This window comes from Entelurus aequoreus, linkage group LG22 (genome assembly GCF_033978785.1).
Source record: "Entelurus aequoreus isolate RoL-2023_Sb linkage group LG22, RoL_Eaeq_v1.1, whole genome shotgun sequence".
NCBI classification, from domain to species: Eukaryota; Metazoa; Chordata; class Actinopteri; order Syngnathiformes; family Syngnathidae; genus Entelurus; species Entelurus aequoreus.
In genome coordinates, this window is record NC_084752.1 from 45,545,365 (window position 1) to 45,562,842 (window position 17,478).

Consider the following 17,478-nt stretch of genomic DNA (forward strand, 5'->3'; position numbering starts at 1 on the left):
TATTAATAATAACATAGAGTTAAAGGTAAATCAATCAATCAATCAATCAGCTTTATTGTCCATTCTTACATGTACAAGACACATAAGAACTGAAATTACATTTTCGGCACAATCCCGCTAAGAGCAGACATACGTTACAGGGAGACAAGACGGGACCGCCAACGGATCAGCCTCACTTAGGCGCTCCTCAAAAAGGTGGGAAAAAGGTGACATTGGGGGGAGGGTGGAAGTAAAAAAAAATATCAGTCTGAGGCTGGACCCTCAGGAATGGTCCAGACTGAGTCCGAGGAAAAAAACCTCACATAGCATGGCACACATAAACAAGGTACATTTAATCACAACAAACTCGCAACAAAGTCATCCAACAGGACCTTGGAGGCCGGCAGCTGCTGTTGAGCGCTGCTCAGCCCCCACAACCCCGGAGGAATTAAGCAGTGGTGAAGGCGTTGATTTGGGGAGGGGTGTGTGCGTGCATGTATGCCCAATTAACTTGGGTGAGATGTTGGATTGTCTTTATGGGCCGAGGCCGGCCCCAAGAGTTCAAGAGTTCAAGAGTCCGACCCAGGTGCTTTTGAAGAAAAGGGAAAGGTCAAAAGCGTCCATCTTTGAGGAGTCCTAAATTGAGCAAATTGGCTATTTCTGGCAATTTATTGAAGTGTGTATCAAACTGGTAGCCCTTCGCATTAATCAGTACCCAAGAAGTAGCTCTTGCTTTCAGAAAGGTTGGTGACCCCTGTATTAAACAGACGAGAAGCAAGGAATTAAACAGAGACAGAATTCAATTGAGCTCATTGAGGAGAAACGTATGGGCTGCACTCTTTGAACAGTCTTGACGAAAAAAGGTCCACGCCTCCTCTTTTATTTGGATATTCCCCGATTACATGGCAACAGCTGTTTCTAAAGGAAGGGGGGTCGTAAACAGCCGTCACCTTTGGTTACAAAACAGTTCAAAGAAAAGGTGCCTGGAGAGGGGGGGTCAGGTCCTGCTTCCTCTCCGCTTTGTAGATCTCGGGTCAAGACAAAATGTTCCTGTGGATTACAATACATCAAAGAAACCGACGCCTTCATGTCGCTTCCCATCCTACACAGTGGAGTTTTACAAGCCTTTTGATTGGTAAGATCAAAGACAGCTTTTGTCTGCTCGCCGGGAACTCATTGAAACACAAAGTTTTGGTATAACTTAGATACAATTATTCTGACAACGTGACCTCGAGGAACTTCCAGGTTCCAGGCCATGGTCTAAGCCCCATTAGGCTACTGTTTATTTACCTGGAGATTTAGGCTTATTTTGAAAGGTTTCGAGGCAAATATAAAAGGGAAAATTAAAATATTTCAAATGGAATGGAGTGGATTTTTACACTCTTAAGAAAAATATTTGAAGCATTTATCATCACTAAGAGGTTACTGTTACCTCACCTCACCTGACGTTTAGGGTATTTAGAGAAGAAAGGGTTGGAGGCACATCATGTCTTTACATCTGAGGGGTCCACAAATGAAGCATTAATCAGTGAAACACAAAGTTGGACTTATTGGTGCATGGCTAAGTAACGTATTTGATTGACAAAACGAGTGCCGTGTTGTTGTGATCGTGACATTAGAAAAATAATAAGTTTGTTTGCAGTTGATTTCCTGCTACAAATATTAGTGTCATCTTCAATTCATGTCTGCGCTTGTTTTTATGGTGTGAAGTTCATATTTTGTCTCATTATTTAGCAACAAATGTTGTTCAGCAATGTTTGCTAGCAATATTAATATTCAGTATATGCTGTTGAGATTTATTCATCTAGTTCGGGGGTCGGCAATAGAGCAGCATGCGGCACTCTAGCGCCGTCCTAGTGGCTCTCTGGAGCTTTTTCAAAAATGTATGAAAGATGAGGGGAAAAAACATATTTTTTGTTTTAATATGGTTTCTGTAGGAGGACAAACATGACACAAACCTCCCTAATTGTTAAAAAGCACACTGTTTATATTAAACATGCTTCACTGATTCGAGTATTTGGCGAGCGCCGTTTTGTCCTACTAATTTTGGCGGTCCTTGAACTCACCGTAGATTGTTTACACGTATAACTTTCTCCGACTTCCTAGGACGTGTTTTATGCCACTTCTTTTTCTGTCTCATTTTGTCCACCAAACTGTTAACGTTGTGCGTGAATGCACAAAGGTGAGTTTTGTTGATGTTATTGACTTGTGTGGAGTGCTAATCGGACATATTTGGTCACTGCAAGCTAATCGATGCTAACATGCTATTTAGGCTAGCTGTATGTACATATTGCATCATTATGCCTCATTCGTAGCTATATTTGAGCTCATTTAGTTTCCTTTAAGTCCTCTTAATTCAATTTATATATGACACACTATATATCTGTATGTAATATGGCTTTTCATTTTTTGAGGCTCCAGACAGATTTGTTTTTGTATTTTTGTTCCTATGGTTGAGGGCCGACATCCGGGCAACTGAGCTACATACGGGTTCTTCCAGCCATAGCAACCAGACTGGCGTTGAAAACAAACCGTTGCCATTACTGTTTAACCTGTCGACCTACGCTGGTTAAACCCGTCATTCTGCCTCCAAAATGCCGAACAACTGTGTTGTTTTTGGTTGTGCTAACCACAACTGGAAACAGGGAAAACAAAGGTTGTATTTTGTTCTGCTAAAGCGTGATAAAAGCCCACAGAGACGAGACAAATGGCTCGCAGCTTTACACCGGGAAAACGAGGACGGTTCTCACTGGAGTCCCCCAAAGTCCCGGGTCGTGTGTTCGGATCACTTCGTTTCTGGTAAATATAAGGAACAAAAATCCACCTTCTTAACCACAACTTGGCTATACCGTCCGTGCTAATGTTGTACTTGTTGAATTTTTACCTTATAACGTTCGACAGCTGAAGTTGTTGTTGTACAAAAATAACATGCGGTATATACTATATAGTCTATAACCTAGCTAGCTATTTTCGAAAACCGGACAACGAGAGGATACCAAAGGCAGCGTTAAGATGGACACCACCGGGAAAACGTAAGCCAGGGCGGCCAAAGAACACCTGGCGAAAAACAGTTGTACTTAAACAATACATGTAGCCCTCAAATCTCTCAATATTTTATACACTAACACTAGATCTTCCGCGTCTCTTTCTTAGTAGCGCGCAGGCTAAGCTAACTAGCAAGCTAAGCTAAGCCTGAGAAGCTTTAAAGTTCACTGAAACGAGTCTGACGCAAATAATACATTTTCGTTTTTTCACACGATATGCGAATAAGTAAAAATGCGTAAATGAAGGATTTAACGCCGACTTCCAAGCCACAACGCTCGTTAAATGCTTTTTCTGTCAATGCTGTGTTCGCTGTGAGCTGGTTTGTTTTCAACGAATTCCCGGTTGCTAGAGGATTGGTAGGCGGAAGTGACGTAGGTCCGCCCTCACCCATTTAGGCTAGCTATATGTACATATTGCATCATTATGCCTCATTTGTAGCTATATTTGAGCTCATTTAGTTTCCTTTAAGTCCTCTTAATTCAATGTATATCTCATGACACACTATCTGTATGTAATATGGCTTTTCATTTTTTGAGGCTCCAGACAGATTTGTTTTTGTATTTTTTGGTCCAATATGGCTCCTTCAACATTTTGGGTTGCCTCTAGTTTATTAATACTAATAAGAATATTTTCTTTATGCTAACAAATATCACGGGGGCTCGCGGTGCGTTGGATCAGTGTTGATGTGTATTTAAAGATGTGTGGTAAAACTGCTGGGAGAATATAAAAAATATATGTATGTAAAAAAAGAAAGAAAGTCTAATGACCAAAAATGTCAGGACTCCCCTGCAGTACCTCTGCAAACCCTCTTTTTAGATTAGCCTCATATCACTTTAAGGGATGTTTGTAAGATGTACACAGATATCTAGAGGGCGCTAATAGAGATGAGGCCGATATTATCGGACGATAAATGCTTTAAAATGTAATATCGGAAATTATCGGTATCATTTTTTTTATTATCGGTATCGGTTTTATTATTTTTTTATTATTAAATCAACATAAAAAACACAAGATACACTTACAATTAGTGCACCGACCCAAAAAACCTCCCTCCCCCATTTACACTCATTCACACAAAAGGGTTGTTTCTTTCTGTTATTAATATTCTGCTTCCTACATTATATATCAATATATATCAATACAGTCTGCAAGGGATACAGTCCGTAAGCACACATGATTGTGCGTGCTGCTGCTCCACTAATAATACTAACCTTTAACAGTTAATTTTACACATTTTCATTAATTACTACTTTCTATGTAACAGTTTTTATATTGTTTTACTTTCTTTTTTATTCAAGAAAATGTTTTTAATTTATTTATCTTATTTTATTAAGTTTTAAAAAAAGGACCTATCTTCACCATACCTGGTTGTCCAAATTAGGCATAATGTGTTAATTCCACGACTGTATATATATATATCGGTATCGTAAGTAAGGGTTTGGTCAATATCAGATATCGTCAAAAAGCCATTATCGGACATCCCTAATTTTTTTCCAGAACTTGAGTAGATTTAATTTGGAAAACCTTGTTACATTGTTTACTGCATCCAGCGGGGCATCACAACAAAATTAGGCATAATAATGTGTTAATTCCACAACTGTATATATCGGTATCGCTTGATATCGGAATCGGTAATTAAGAGTTGGACAATATCGGATATCGGCAAAAAAGCCATTATCGGACATCTCTAAGTACCAGTATACCAGTACAACTAGAGATGTCTGATAATATCGGCCGATAAATGTTTTAAAATGTAATATCGGAAATTATCGGTATGGTTTTTTAAAATTATCGGTATCATTTATTTATTTATTTTTATTAAATCAACATAAAAAACACAAGATACACTTACAATTAGTGCACCAACCCAAATAATCTGCTTCCTACATGATATATCAATATATATCAATACCGTCTGCAAGGGATACAGTCCGTAAGCACACATGATTGTGCGTGCTGCTCCACTAATAGTACCAACCTTTAACACTTCATTTTACTCATTTTCATTCATTACTAGTTTCTTTGTAACTGTTTTTATATTGTTTTACTTTCTTTTTTATTCAAGAAAATGTTTTTAATTTATTTATCTTATTTTATTTTATAATTTTTTTTAAAAAGGACCTTATCTTCACCATACCTGGTTGTCCAAATTAGGCATAATAATGTGTTAATTCCACGACTGTATAAATCGGTATCGGTTGATATCGGTAATTAAGAGTTGGACAATATCGGATATCGCCAAAAAAGCCATTATCGGACATCCCTAGGCGCTAACTTTCCAATGCATTTTACACATTATATCCCGCCCTCTTACGGCTTTTCGTACATAATGACGTACGTGCGTAACACATGCACGCGCACTAGCTGCATGTGCACGCACTCCCTGCGCGTACGTGTTGGTAAATGTTTTGATTGCAAACTTGGTAATTGTAAGAAATACCGTTCTATTAAACCACTAATGGTAACATAAGATAGCTGCTGGTGTTCTTTGTTAAATTGTTTTGCTTTGGAAAATGTGAAAGTAAAAGTAACAAGTAGTCATCCAAATAAATACTTGAGTAAGAAAGCATTTAGTGAAAAAACTACAGTAGTACCAAGTAACTCGTGATTTATTTCTGATTTATTTAGTAGCCTTTTTTTAATTATTTTTTTTCATTTTTTTAAATTTTTGTAATTATTATTTTTTCATTTTTTATTGTACTTGCTAAGGGTGTGAATCTTTGGGAACATAACGGTTCAATCCCATTCCGATTCTTGCGGTGACGATTTGATTCAGAATCCATTTTTGATTCAACGCGATTTTCCATCCATCCATCCATCCATCTTCTTCCGCTTATCCGAGGTCGGGTCGCGGGGGCAGCAGCCTAAGCAGGGAAACCCAGACTTCCCTCTCCCCAGCCACTTCGTCCAGCTCTTCCCGGGGGATCCCGAGGCGTTCCCAGGCCAGCCGGGAGACATAGTCTTCCCAACGTGTCCTGGGTCTTCCCCGTGGCCTCCTACCGGTCGGACGTGCCCTAAACACCTCCCTAGGGAGGCGTTCGGGTGGCATCCTGACCACATGCCCGAACCACCTCATCTGGCTCCTCTCGATTCAACGCGATTTTTCCCAATATTATTTGGTATGATAATCATAATGAAACTTTTTCATAACAGTTCTGGTTGCATGGGGATGGCCTGAAAATGTCTTTAAATACTGATTTTTTTTCTTTTAAATAATACATTTTAAGAAATGAAATAGTCTTTTAGTCAATTTTAGAAAATTATGAATCGCAATGGATGGATGGAATTCAGAAGTGAATAAAACATTTTGTGCACTTCTAGTACTTGCACTACAACTGTACTTGGTGTGTGTGTGTGTGTGTGTGTGTGTGTGTGTGTGTGTGTGTGTGTGTGTGTGTGTGTGTGTGTGTGTGTGTGTGTGCGTGTGTGTGTGTGTGTGTGTGAGTTGGTGCAGTTATTAGCTTGAATTGTCATCTTTAACTGACTCTTCATACACACCAATACATACAGTACATGCAGACACGGTGTCAATCTGAACATGGTCATTAGTGTAGGAGAACTTCTTATTTCGTGTGTGTGTGTGTGTGTGTGTGTGTGTGTGTGTGTGTGTGTGTGTGTGTGTGTGTGTGCGTGTGTGTGTGTGTGTGTGTCAGCAAAGAATGTGCTGTTCTGCGCTGGACTCGTCCTGGTTAATTAGAAAACTGACTCCCTACATTTTTGTAGGAAATAAGTGCCTCTCTTTCCCCCCCCCCTCTATTTTCACACCTGGACCAACAGCGCCACCTGTGGTCAGGCGGTGAAAAAACAACCAGGCTGAGTTGAATGTGAGGTTTTTTCTTTTACATTACTGTTGCGTGTGCACACAAAGTCAAGTAATAAGGCACTTCACCATTTGAAAGTGCGTTTTGTTTACATGTTGTATGATAAAATGTGTGCGTGGTGCGTGCGGTAATATCTATAAACTGTGGACAACAGTTTCACAACAACAACACATTCAAAAGAAAAGAAAGCAAAAGTTGAAGAACATATCCTAAACTGTCGTAACTATTACACTATAAAGTCAATTTTAATGTAACAAGGTTACATTGTATAGTGTATAATTCTTAATACAATATAGTGTATGTTGTATACTGTATATAATGTATAATTGTTAATATAATATAGTGTATGTTATATACTGTATATAATGTATAGTGTATCATTCTTAATACAATATAGTGTATGTTGTATACTGTATATAATGTATAATTGTTAATATAATATAGTGTATGTTATATACTGTATATAATGTATAGTGTATCATTCTTAATACAATATAGTGTATGTTATATACTGTAGATAATGTATAATTGTTAATATAATATAGTGTGTTATATACTGTATATAATGTATAATTGTTAATACAATATAGTGTATGTTATATGCTGTATATAATGTATCATGTATAATTCTTAATACAATTTAGTGTATGATACTGTATATAATGTATAGTGTATCATTCTTAATACAATATAGTGTATGTTATATACTGTATATAATGTATCATGTATAATTCTTAATACAATTTAGTGTATGATACTGTATATAATGTATAGTGTATCATTCTTAATACAATATAGTGTGTTATATGCTGTATATAATGTATAATTGTTAATACAATATAGTGTATGTTATATACTGTATATACTGTATAGTGTATAATTCTTAATACAATATAGTGTGTTATATGCTGTATATAATGTATAGTGTATAATTCTTAATACAATATAGTGTATGTTATATACTGTATATAATGTATAATTGTTAATACAATATAATGTATGTTATATACTGTATATACTGTATAGTGTATAATTATTAATACAATATAGTGTGTTATATACAGTTATATATACTGTTTTTACTTTTTTTATTTTTTTTGTCATAAAAAAATACAATCATGTGTGCTTACGGACTGTATCCCTTGCAGACTGTATTGATATATATTGATATATCATGTAAGAAGCAGAATATTAATAACAGAAAGAAACAACCCTTTTGTGTGAATGAGTGTAAATGGGGGAGGGAGGTTTTTTGGGTTGATGCACTAATTGTAAGTGTATCTTGTGTTTTTTATGTGGATTTAATAAAAAATAAAAATTATTTATTTATTTTTTCCATTTCTTGTGCGGCCCGGTACCAATCGATCCACGGAGCGGTGGTTGGGGACCCCTGCTGTAGATGATAGAGCAATAGATATCCAGAGATAGAGAGAGAACCCAAATATATAAGTTACAATAGCCACATCTTTTCTATAAACTCATAACAAGCTTGCATTGAGCACAAACACACCTTATTCAAGTGTTACCATTTAGTGGTCAACTGTACGGAATATGTACTGTACTGTGCAATCTACTAATAAAATCTTCAACCAATCAATCAATCAATCAATCTCACGGCCGCAGCACAGTGGTTGAAAAACACTTTTTTTGATTGATTGATTGATTAAGACTTTTATTAGTAGATTGCACAGTACAGTACATATTCCGTACAATTGACCACTAAATGGTAACACCCCAATACATTTTTCAACTTGTTTAAAGGCCTACTGAAAGCCACTACTAGCGACCACGCAGTCTGATAGTTTATATATCAATGATGACATCTTAACATTGCAACACATGCCAATACGGCCGGGTTAACTTATAAAGTGACATTTTAAATTTCCCGCTAAACTTCCGGTTGAAAACGTCTATGTATGATGACGTATGCGCGTGACGTCGATGGTTGAAACGGAAGTAATGGGACACATTGTATCCAATACAACAAGCTCTGTTTTCATCTCAAAATTCCACAGTATTCTGGACATCTGTGTTGGTGAATCTTTTGCAATTTGTTTAATGAACAATGAAGACTGCAAAGAAGAAAGTTGTAGGTGGGATCGGTGTATTAGCGGCCGGCTGTAGCAACACAACCACGAGGACTTTGACTTGGATAACAGACGCGCTATCCGATGCTAGCCGCCGACCGCATCGATGATCGGGTGAAGTCCTTCGTCGTTCCGTCGATCGCTGGAACGCAGGTGAGCACGGGTGTTGATGAGCAGATGAGGGCTGGTGTAGGTGGATAGCTAATGTTTTTAGCATAGCTCAGTGAGGTCCCGTTGCTAAGTTAGCTTCAATGGCGTCGTTAGCAACAGCATTGTGCCTCGCCAAGCTGGAAAGCATTAACCGTGTAGTTACATGTCCATGGTTTAATAGTATTTGTTACAATATGATTGTTACGTTGATACTCTAGCATATTAATATATGTTGCAGGGGGGAACGTTTAGAGTGAGACACACTGTACAGGAAGTAAGCGGGCTAGTGTGAGTGAGTCACCTGGAATTGTACCTGCACGGAAGTTGCCAATAAAGTACAAGTGAGCAACTATACTGCTCTAACCCTCCACTCTTTATGGTTGGGAATATAACGGACTAGAGTGAAACATGGTGGCAGCGGTAGTTAAACTTTGAGACCGCCACGCACGTGAAGAGGCGTCGCTAACGGCTAACGGCTAACAGCTAGCGGGACCGGAGCTGACAGAAACCGCGGCATCGAGTGACGTGAGTGAAACGGAAATGGAGCAACTGAGACGTCCGCCGATACTTCGTTTGGAAAGAGGAGTTTACTCTTTACATGGAACTGATGATGTCGGAAGCAGAGGAGGTTATGAAGGTGAAACTTTTCTACTACCTAATCGGCGAAAGTGGAAGGGATATCCTTCCAGTCGGGGGTTTATTTCTTTTGTTTCTATCTGCAGTTAAGCACGATGCTATCACGTTAGCTCCGTAGCTAAAGTGCTTCGCCGATGTATTGTCGTGGAGATAAAAGTCACTGTGAATGTCCATTTCGCGTTCTCGACTCTCATTTTCAAGAGGATATAGTATCCAAGGTGGTTTAAAATACAAATCCGTGATCCACAATAGAAAAAGGGGAAAGTGTGGAATCCAATGAGCCAGCTTGTACCTAAGTTATGGCCAGAGCGAAAAAAGATGTGTCCTGCACTGCACTCTAGTCCGTCACTCTCACGTTCCTCATCCACAAATCTTTCATCCTGGCTCAAATTAATGGGGTAATCGTCGCTTTCTCGGTCCGAATCGCCCTCGCTGCTGGTGTAAACAATGGGGAAATGTGAGGAGCCTTTCAACCTGTGACGTCACGCTACTTCCGGTACAGGAAAGGCTTTTTTTAATCAGCGACCAAAAGTTGCGAACTTTATCGTCGATGTTCTCTACTAAATCCTTTCAGCAAAAATATGGCAATATCGCGAAATGATCAAGTATGACTAGGGATGTCCGATAATGGCTTTTTGCCGATATCCGATATTCCGATATTGTCCAACTCTTTAATTACCGATACCGATATCAACCGATACCGATATCAACCGATACCGATATCAACCGATATATGCAGTCGTGGAATTAACACATTATTATGCCTAATTTGGACAACCATGTATGGTGAAGATAAGGTACTTTTTAAAAAAAATTATAAAATAAGATAACTAAATTAAAAACATTTTCTTGAATAAAAAAGAAAGTAAAACAATATAAAAACAGTTAAATAGAAACTAGTAATGAATGAAAATGAGTAAAATTAAGTGTTAAAGGTTAGTACTATTAGTGGAGCAGCAGCACGCACAATCATGTGTGCTTACGGACTGTATCCCTTACAGACTGTATTGATATATATTGATATATAATGTAGGAACCAGAATATTGATAACAGAAAGAAATGGGGGGAGGGAGGTTTGTTTGGGTTGGTGCACTAATTGTAAGTGTATCTTGTGTTTTTTATGTTGATTTAATAAAAAACAAAAAAAACAACCGATACAGATAATAAAAAACCGATACCGATAATTTCCGATATTACATTTTAACGCATTTATCGGCCGATATTATCGGACATCCCTAAGTATGACACATAAAATGGATCTGCTATCCCCGTTTAAATAAAAAAAATTCATTTCAGTAGGCCTTTAAAGGCCTACTGAAAGCCACTACTACCGACCACGCAGTCTGATAGTTTATATATCAATGATGAAATCTTAACATTGCAACACATGCCAATACGGCCGGGTTAACTTATAAAGTGACTTTTAAAACTTCCCGGGAAATATCCGGCTGAAACGTCGCGGTATGATGACGTATGCGCGTGACGAAGTCCGAGTAACGGAAGTTATGGTACCCGTAGAATCCTATACAAAAAGCTCTGTTTTCATTTCATAATTCCACAGTATTCTGGACATCTTTTGCAATTTGTTTAATGAACAATGAAGGCTGCAAAGAAGACAGTTGTAGGTGGGATCAGTGTATTAGCAGCGGACTACAGCAACACAACCAGGAGGACTTTGTTGGAGCGCTAGCCGCGCTAGCCGCCGACCTCACCTTGACTTCCTACGTCTCCGGGCCGCCAAACGCATCGGGTGAAGTCCTTCGTCCTTCTGCCGATCGCTGGAACGCAGGTGAGCACGGGTGTTGATGAGTAGATGAGGGCTGGCTGGCGTAGGTGGAGAGCTAATGTTTTTAGCATAGCTCTGTGAGGTCCCGTTGCTAAGTTGCTAAGTTAGCTTCAATGGCGTCGTTAGCACAGCATTGTTAACCTTCGCCAGCCTGGAAAGCATTAACCGTGTATTTACATGTCCACGGTTTAATAGTATTGTTGATTTTCTATCTATCCTTCCAGTCAGGGGTTTATTTTTTTGTTTCTATATGCAGTTAAAGCACGATGCTATCACGTTAGCTCGTAGCTTAAGCATTTCGCCGATGTATTGTCGTGGAGATAAAAGGCACTGAATGTCCATTTCGCGTGCTCGACTCTCATTTTCAAGAGGATATAGTATCCCAGGTGGTTTAAAATACAAATCCGTGATCCACAATAAAAAAAGGAGAGTGTGGAATCCAATGAGCCAGCTTGTACCTAAGTTACGGTCAGAGCGAAAAAAGATACGTCCATCACTGCCTCTCTAGTCCTTCACTGTAACGTTCCTCATCTACGAATCTTTCATCCTCGCTCAAATTAATGGGCTAATCGTCACTTTCTCGGTCCGAATCTCTCTCGCTCCATTGTAAACAACGGGGAATTGTGAGGAATACTAGCTCCTGTGACGTCACGCTACTTCCGCTACAGGCAAGGCTTTTTTTTTTATCAGCGACCAAAAGTTGCGAACTTTATCGTCGATGTTCTCTACTAAATCCTTTCAGCAAAAATATGTCAATATCGCGAAATGATCAAGTATGACTAGGGATGTCCGATAATGGCTTTTTGCCGATATCCGATATTCCGGTATTGTCCAACTCTTTAATTACTGATACCGATATCAACCGATACCGATATCAACCGATATATGCAGTCGTGGAATTAACACATTATTATGCCTAATTTGGACAACCATGTATGGTGAAGATAAGGTACTTTTTAAAAATAATAATAAAATAAGATAACTAAATTAAAAACATTTTCTTGAATAAAAAAGAAAGTAAAACAATATAAAAACAGTTAAATAGAAACTAGTAATGAATGAAAATGAGTAAAATTAAGTGTTAAAGGTTAGTACTATTAGTGGACCAGCAGCACGCACAATCATGTGTGCTTACGGACTGTATCCCTTGCAGACTGTATTGATATATATTGATATATAATGTAGGAAGCAGAATATTGATAACAGAAAGAAATGGGGGGAGGGAGGTTTTTTGGGTTGGTGCACTAATTGTAAGTGTATCTTGTGTTTTTTATGTTGATTTAATGAAAAACAAAACAAAACAAAAAAAACAACCGATACAGATAATAAAAAACCGATACCGATAATTTCCGATATTACATTTTAACGCATTTATCGGCCCTAAGTATGACACATAAAATGGATCTGCTATCCCCGTTTAAATTAAAAAAAAAATCATTTCAGTAGGCCTTTAAGTCGGGGTCCACGTTAATCAATTCATGGTAATTCACTGGTCTATATTGTGCGAATAAATAAATAAAATTAAAAAAAAAAAGTCATTCAGTGACTTTTAGGACAGCCAATAGCTGCTTTCCTTACTGAGGCGTTGGCAAGTCCGTCCCCTCCCCAAGGAGGTGTCGCCCCCTCCCGGCTGTCCAAAGCAAGTTTACCCCCTGGCAGCCTGGCTGTTGTGTTTGGGAAAGTCTGGAAGAGTTCTCACCGTGTCGGACTTCCCAGCTCTCCTTTAACGGCTTCTCCTCGTCTTTGACTCCCATTCGGACCGTTGGTGGATTTAATACTGACTTCTCGGGATTTGACTGACTTTTCCGGTCGTTCATGGCGCATTTCACCCCGGACGTGGTCTTGTCCTGCGGTCCCAGGCCAGCAGCATCGTCTCCTTAATTGTCGCTTCGGCTGCTGAAAAAAAGGCGATAAATGAGCTTGTGAAGTCGCTCCATGTAGGCCTAAGTAACAAGGGGCCTATGGTGAACTTCTGCTGCTGCTCAAGCCAACTATGTCGGGAGTGGTCCGCACCCTGAGCCGCTGCCTGCTGCCGGCCGAGGCCAGCCGGGAGCCGGGCGGCAGTAAGGAGAGGAGCCGGGGCAGGGACGCGGCGCAGGAGCGGGAGGCGCGTCGTCGGAGCCGGGAGATCGACGCCATGTTAGCCCGGGAAAGGAGAGCCGTGAGGCGGCTGGTGAAAATCCTCTTGCTCGGGGCGGGAGAAAGCGGGAAGTCGACTTTTCTCAAGCAGATGCGCATCATTAACGGACAGGAGTTTGACCAAAAAGCACTTCTGGACTTCCGGGACACTATTTATGAAAATATATTGAAGGTAAGACGCAAGTTTATTGGGAATGAAAGTTTGAGGGCACATTTGTATGCCTACGAAATGATTGGGTTGTAGCCAAGTTTCTTAGGCTATGGCTACACTTAGTCGTTTAACCCCTTAAAGCAGACCTGGGCAAACTAAGGCCCGGGGGCCACATGCGGCCCGTTAAAGGCCTACTGAAATTATTTTTTAAAATTTAAACGGGAATAGCAGATCCATTCTATGTGTCATACTTGATCATTTCGCGATATTGCCATATTTTTCCTGAAAGGATTTAGTAGAGAAAATTGACGATAAAGTTCGCAACTTTTGCTCGCTGATAAAAAAAAGCCTTGCCTGTACCGGAAGTAGCGTGACGTCACAGGAGCTAGTATTTCTCACAATTCCCCGTTGTTTACAATGGAGCGAGAGAGATTCGGAGCGACAAAGCGACGATTACCCCATTAATTTGAGCGAGGATGAAAGATTCGTAGATGAGGAACGTTACAGTGAAGGACTAGAGAGGCCGTGATGGACATATCTTTTTTCGCTCTGACCGTAACTTAGGTACAAGCTGGCTCATTGGATTCCACACTCTCTCCTTTTTGTATTGTGGATCACGGATTTGTATTTTAAACCACCTCGGATACTATATCCTCTTGAAAATGAGAGTCGAGCACGCGAAATGGACATTTAAAGTGACTTTTATCTCCAAGACAATACATCGGCGACACACTTAGCTACTGAGCTAACGTGATAGCATCGTTCTCAAATGCAGATAGAAACAAAATAAATAAACCCCTGACTGGAAGGATAGACAGAAGATCAACAATACTATTAAACCATGTACATGTAACTACACGGTTAAAAATTCTCAGCCTGGTAAGGCTTAACAATGCTGTTGCTAACGACGCTAAGGCTAATTAAGCAACTTAGCAACCGGACCTCACAGAACTATGATAAAAACATTAGCGCTCCACCTACGCCAGCCAGCCCTCATCTTCCCATCAACACCCGTGCTCACCTGCGTTCCAGCGATCGACGGCGCGACGAAGGACTTCATCCGTGGGTTTGGCGGCAAGCATCGGCTAGGCGTAGTAAGTAGTCCTTGTTGTGTTGCTGTAAGTATTGTACTTAGCCGCTAATACACCGATCGATCCCACCTACAAAGTTCTTCTTTGCCGCCTCCATTGTTCATTAAACAAATTGCAAAAGATTCACCAACACAGATGTCCAGAATACTGTGGAATTTTGTCGAAGAAAACAAGAGGTTTTTGTATCGGGTCGATGGGGTACAACCACTTCTGTGGATTTTATGACGTCACGCGCATAAATCATATCCAAAGGAGTTTTTCAACCGGAAGTGTGGCGGGAATTTTAAAATGTCACTTTATAAGTTAACCCGGCCGTATTGGCATGTGTTGCAATGTTAAGATTTCATCATTGATATATAAACTATCAGACTGCGTGGTCGCTAGTAGTGGCTTTCAGTAGGCCTTTAAGCTTTTCAATCTGGCCCGCCGGACATTCCCAAATCATTTTTTTTTATCTCTTTAAGATGTAAAGTGTAGCTGCCATTATGATGTGCACTCATGTTTTATAATGACCGGAAGTCTTCAACTATACAAAGTATTTAAATCAGGGGTGTCCAAAGTGCGGCCCGGGGGCCATTTGTGGCCCGCAGGTCATTTTTTAACGGCACATTTTAAAAATACGATTGAAAACAATGAAAAACATGATAAGTGGTATAAAAGAGCAAACAGGTGAAATGTAACAAGAAAATGTCGCAATGTATACTCTAATAACACAAAGCTGCCATGCAGGCTGTTTCTTTCTTCAATGTCATTATGAATTATTGACCTATTCAAGGCTCCAATTATGTCACATCTGAGATATTTTTTGGGGAAAATGTTGCAAATTTTGTTTTTGCCATATAAAAAACTGAGCTGTTTTTTATAAAGAAGGGCCTCAAACGAAAAACACAGACAACAATAAAACGTATAATTGACGGATGGATCTGAAGTTGATCTCGAGATTATTGTGTTAAAAGTAAACAGTAAAAAAAAATAGAATTTATTTTTTAACACTGATTATTTGGATCCCCAATAATTTTAGTGTGATTTGTTTTTAAGTGTCATTGCTCAAAAAATAATAATGAATTCAAATCAATGTTGTTAGGAGTTATTGACCTTTTTAAGGCTCCAATTATTATATAATCTCAAATATTCCACTTAAAAATGTTATTGTGTGAAAATATTGCATATTTAGTATTTTTTCCATAAAAAAACAGGGTTTTCTTTGACAAAAAGAGCATACGACTTAAATCTTTAAAAGCGTTATATTGACAGATAGACCTAATGTTGATCTAGAGATTTAAAACTTGAATGATAATAAAAATAATAATACTGAATAATGACACATTTTTAATATTTTTTTGACCGAAACCCTTTGGTCCCCGGGATCAAGCCTGAGTGGAGGCCTGAATGTATATTTTTTATACATATATTGTATTGGTTTTTAAAATAAAAAATATCAAAATGGCCCTCGCTTGCTTTGATTTTTCAGAATGCGGCCCTCAGTGGAAAAAGTTTGGACACCCCTGATTTAACGGGGGCGTGGTTACGAGGGGAGGAGTATATTTACAGCTAGAATTCACTAAAAGTCAAGTATTTCATATATATATGTATATATAAGAAATACTTGACTTTCAGTGAATTCTAGCTATATATATATATATATATATATATTTACCTATCAAATACACAGTAATGAAAACACAGTTATTCTACTAACTGTACTGTGCTTGCTGCTTACTAAAAAAAAAAAAATAACACTTACCTTTCACCATTTGAGTAGCCTTTGTTCTGCCATTTGAGTACTGGCGAGCGATCTCTGAATCCGGGAACATATCCTTCACTGATTTGTTGAAGACATCCGCAAATGAGAACGGGATGTTGCTTCCAGCTATCAGCATAGCCATCTTTGTCTCGCCATATGTTACACCATCGGGTCTCCATTTAGCGAGGTGGCCCATAATACTGGGCTGGGACCGGTGCTGCGCTGCCGCCGCCTTGTGCTTCGCTGACCGTTCATGAGTGACTATATCCGTTCGGCCACCGTGTTCAACGGAGAAGTCTGTTCTACAAAATTTACAGGCAGCATACCACTTCCCCTTTCGAACTGTCCTGGATAAACTGAAATTCTTGTTTCCATTTGTTTTGGAACTTACAAGCGTATTTCTTCATCTTCCTCGTCGTCAGCGTCACCATGTCTGTATCTTCCTCGTTCTTCTGCTTTGTCTCCTCGTTGTGGGCGCAGTTGTGCACTCTCTAAAAGCCGTAGATTTTATGACGTGATTGGGCCGGCACGCTGTTTATATCGTGGAAAAGCGGACGTGAAAACAGGCTGTCGTCACTCAGGTCCGCATGGAAATCGGGAGAAAATCGGGAGAATATTTATCCCGGGAGGTTTTCGGGAGAGACGCTGAAATTCGTGAGTCTCCCGGAAAATTCGGGAGGGTTGTCAAGTATGGATACAACACTTCTCAGATGGCAGGAGAACTTTCCAATGTCAGCTGTGATTCTACTTATTGAAAAACTTTGTCCATTTGTCGAAGGAGAGACAACGAGAATGCGGGCTCCCGTGGATGTGATAAAAAAAAAGGTAGCGTGTGCGTTGTATTACCT

General features: G+C 39.4%; 1 protein-coding gene across 1 annotated transcript in view; it reads left to right on the plus strand.

The window, feature by feature from the left end:
• Positions 1-13,199: 13,199 nt before the first annotated feature.
• Positions 13,200-17,478, plus strand: part of LOC133639835 (guanine nucleotide-binding protein subunit alpha-12-like) — a 67,570-nt gene continuing 63,291 nt past the window's right edge. The window contains exon 1 of the mRNA XM_062033479.1: positions 13,200-13,816. Within this exon, the coding sequence (XP_061889463.1) occupies positions 13,499-13,816 (318 nt within the window). The 5' untranslated portion in view covers positions 13,200-13,498. The remainder of the gene's footprint in view (positions 13,817-17,478) is intronic.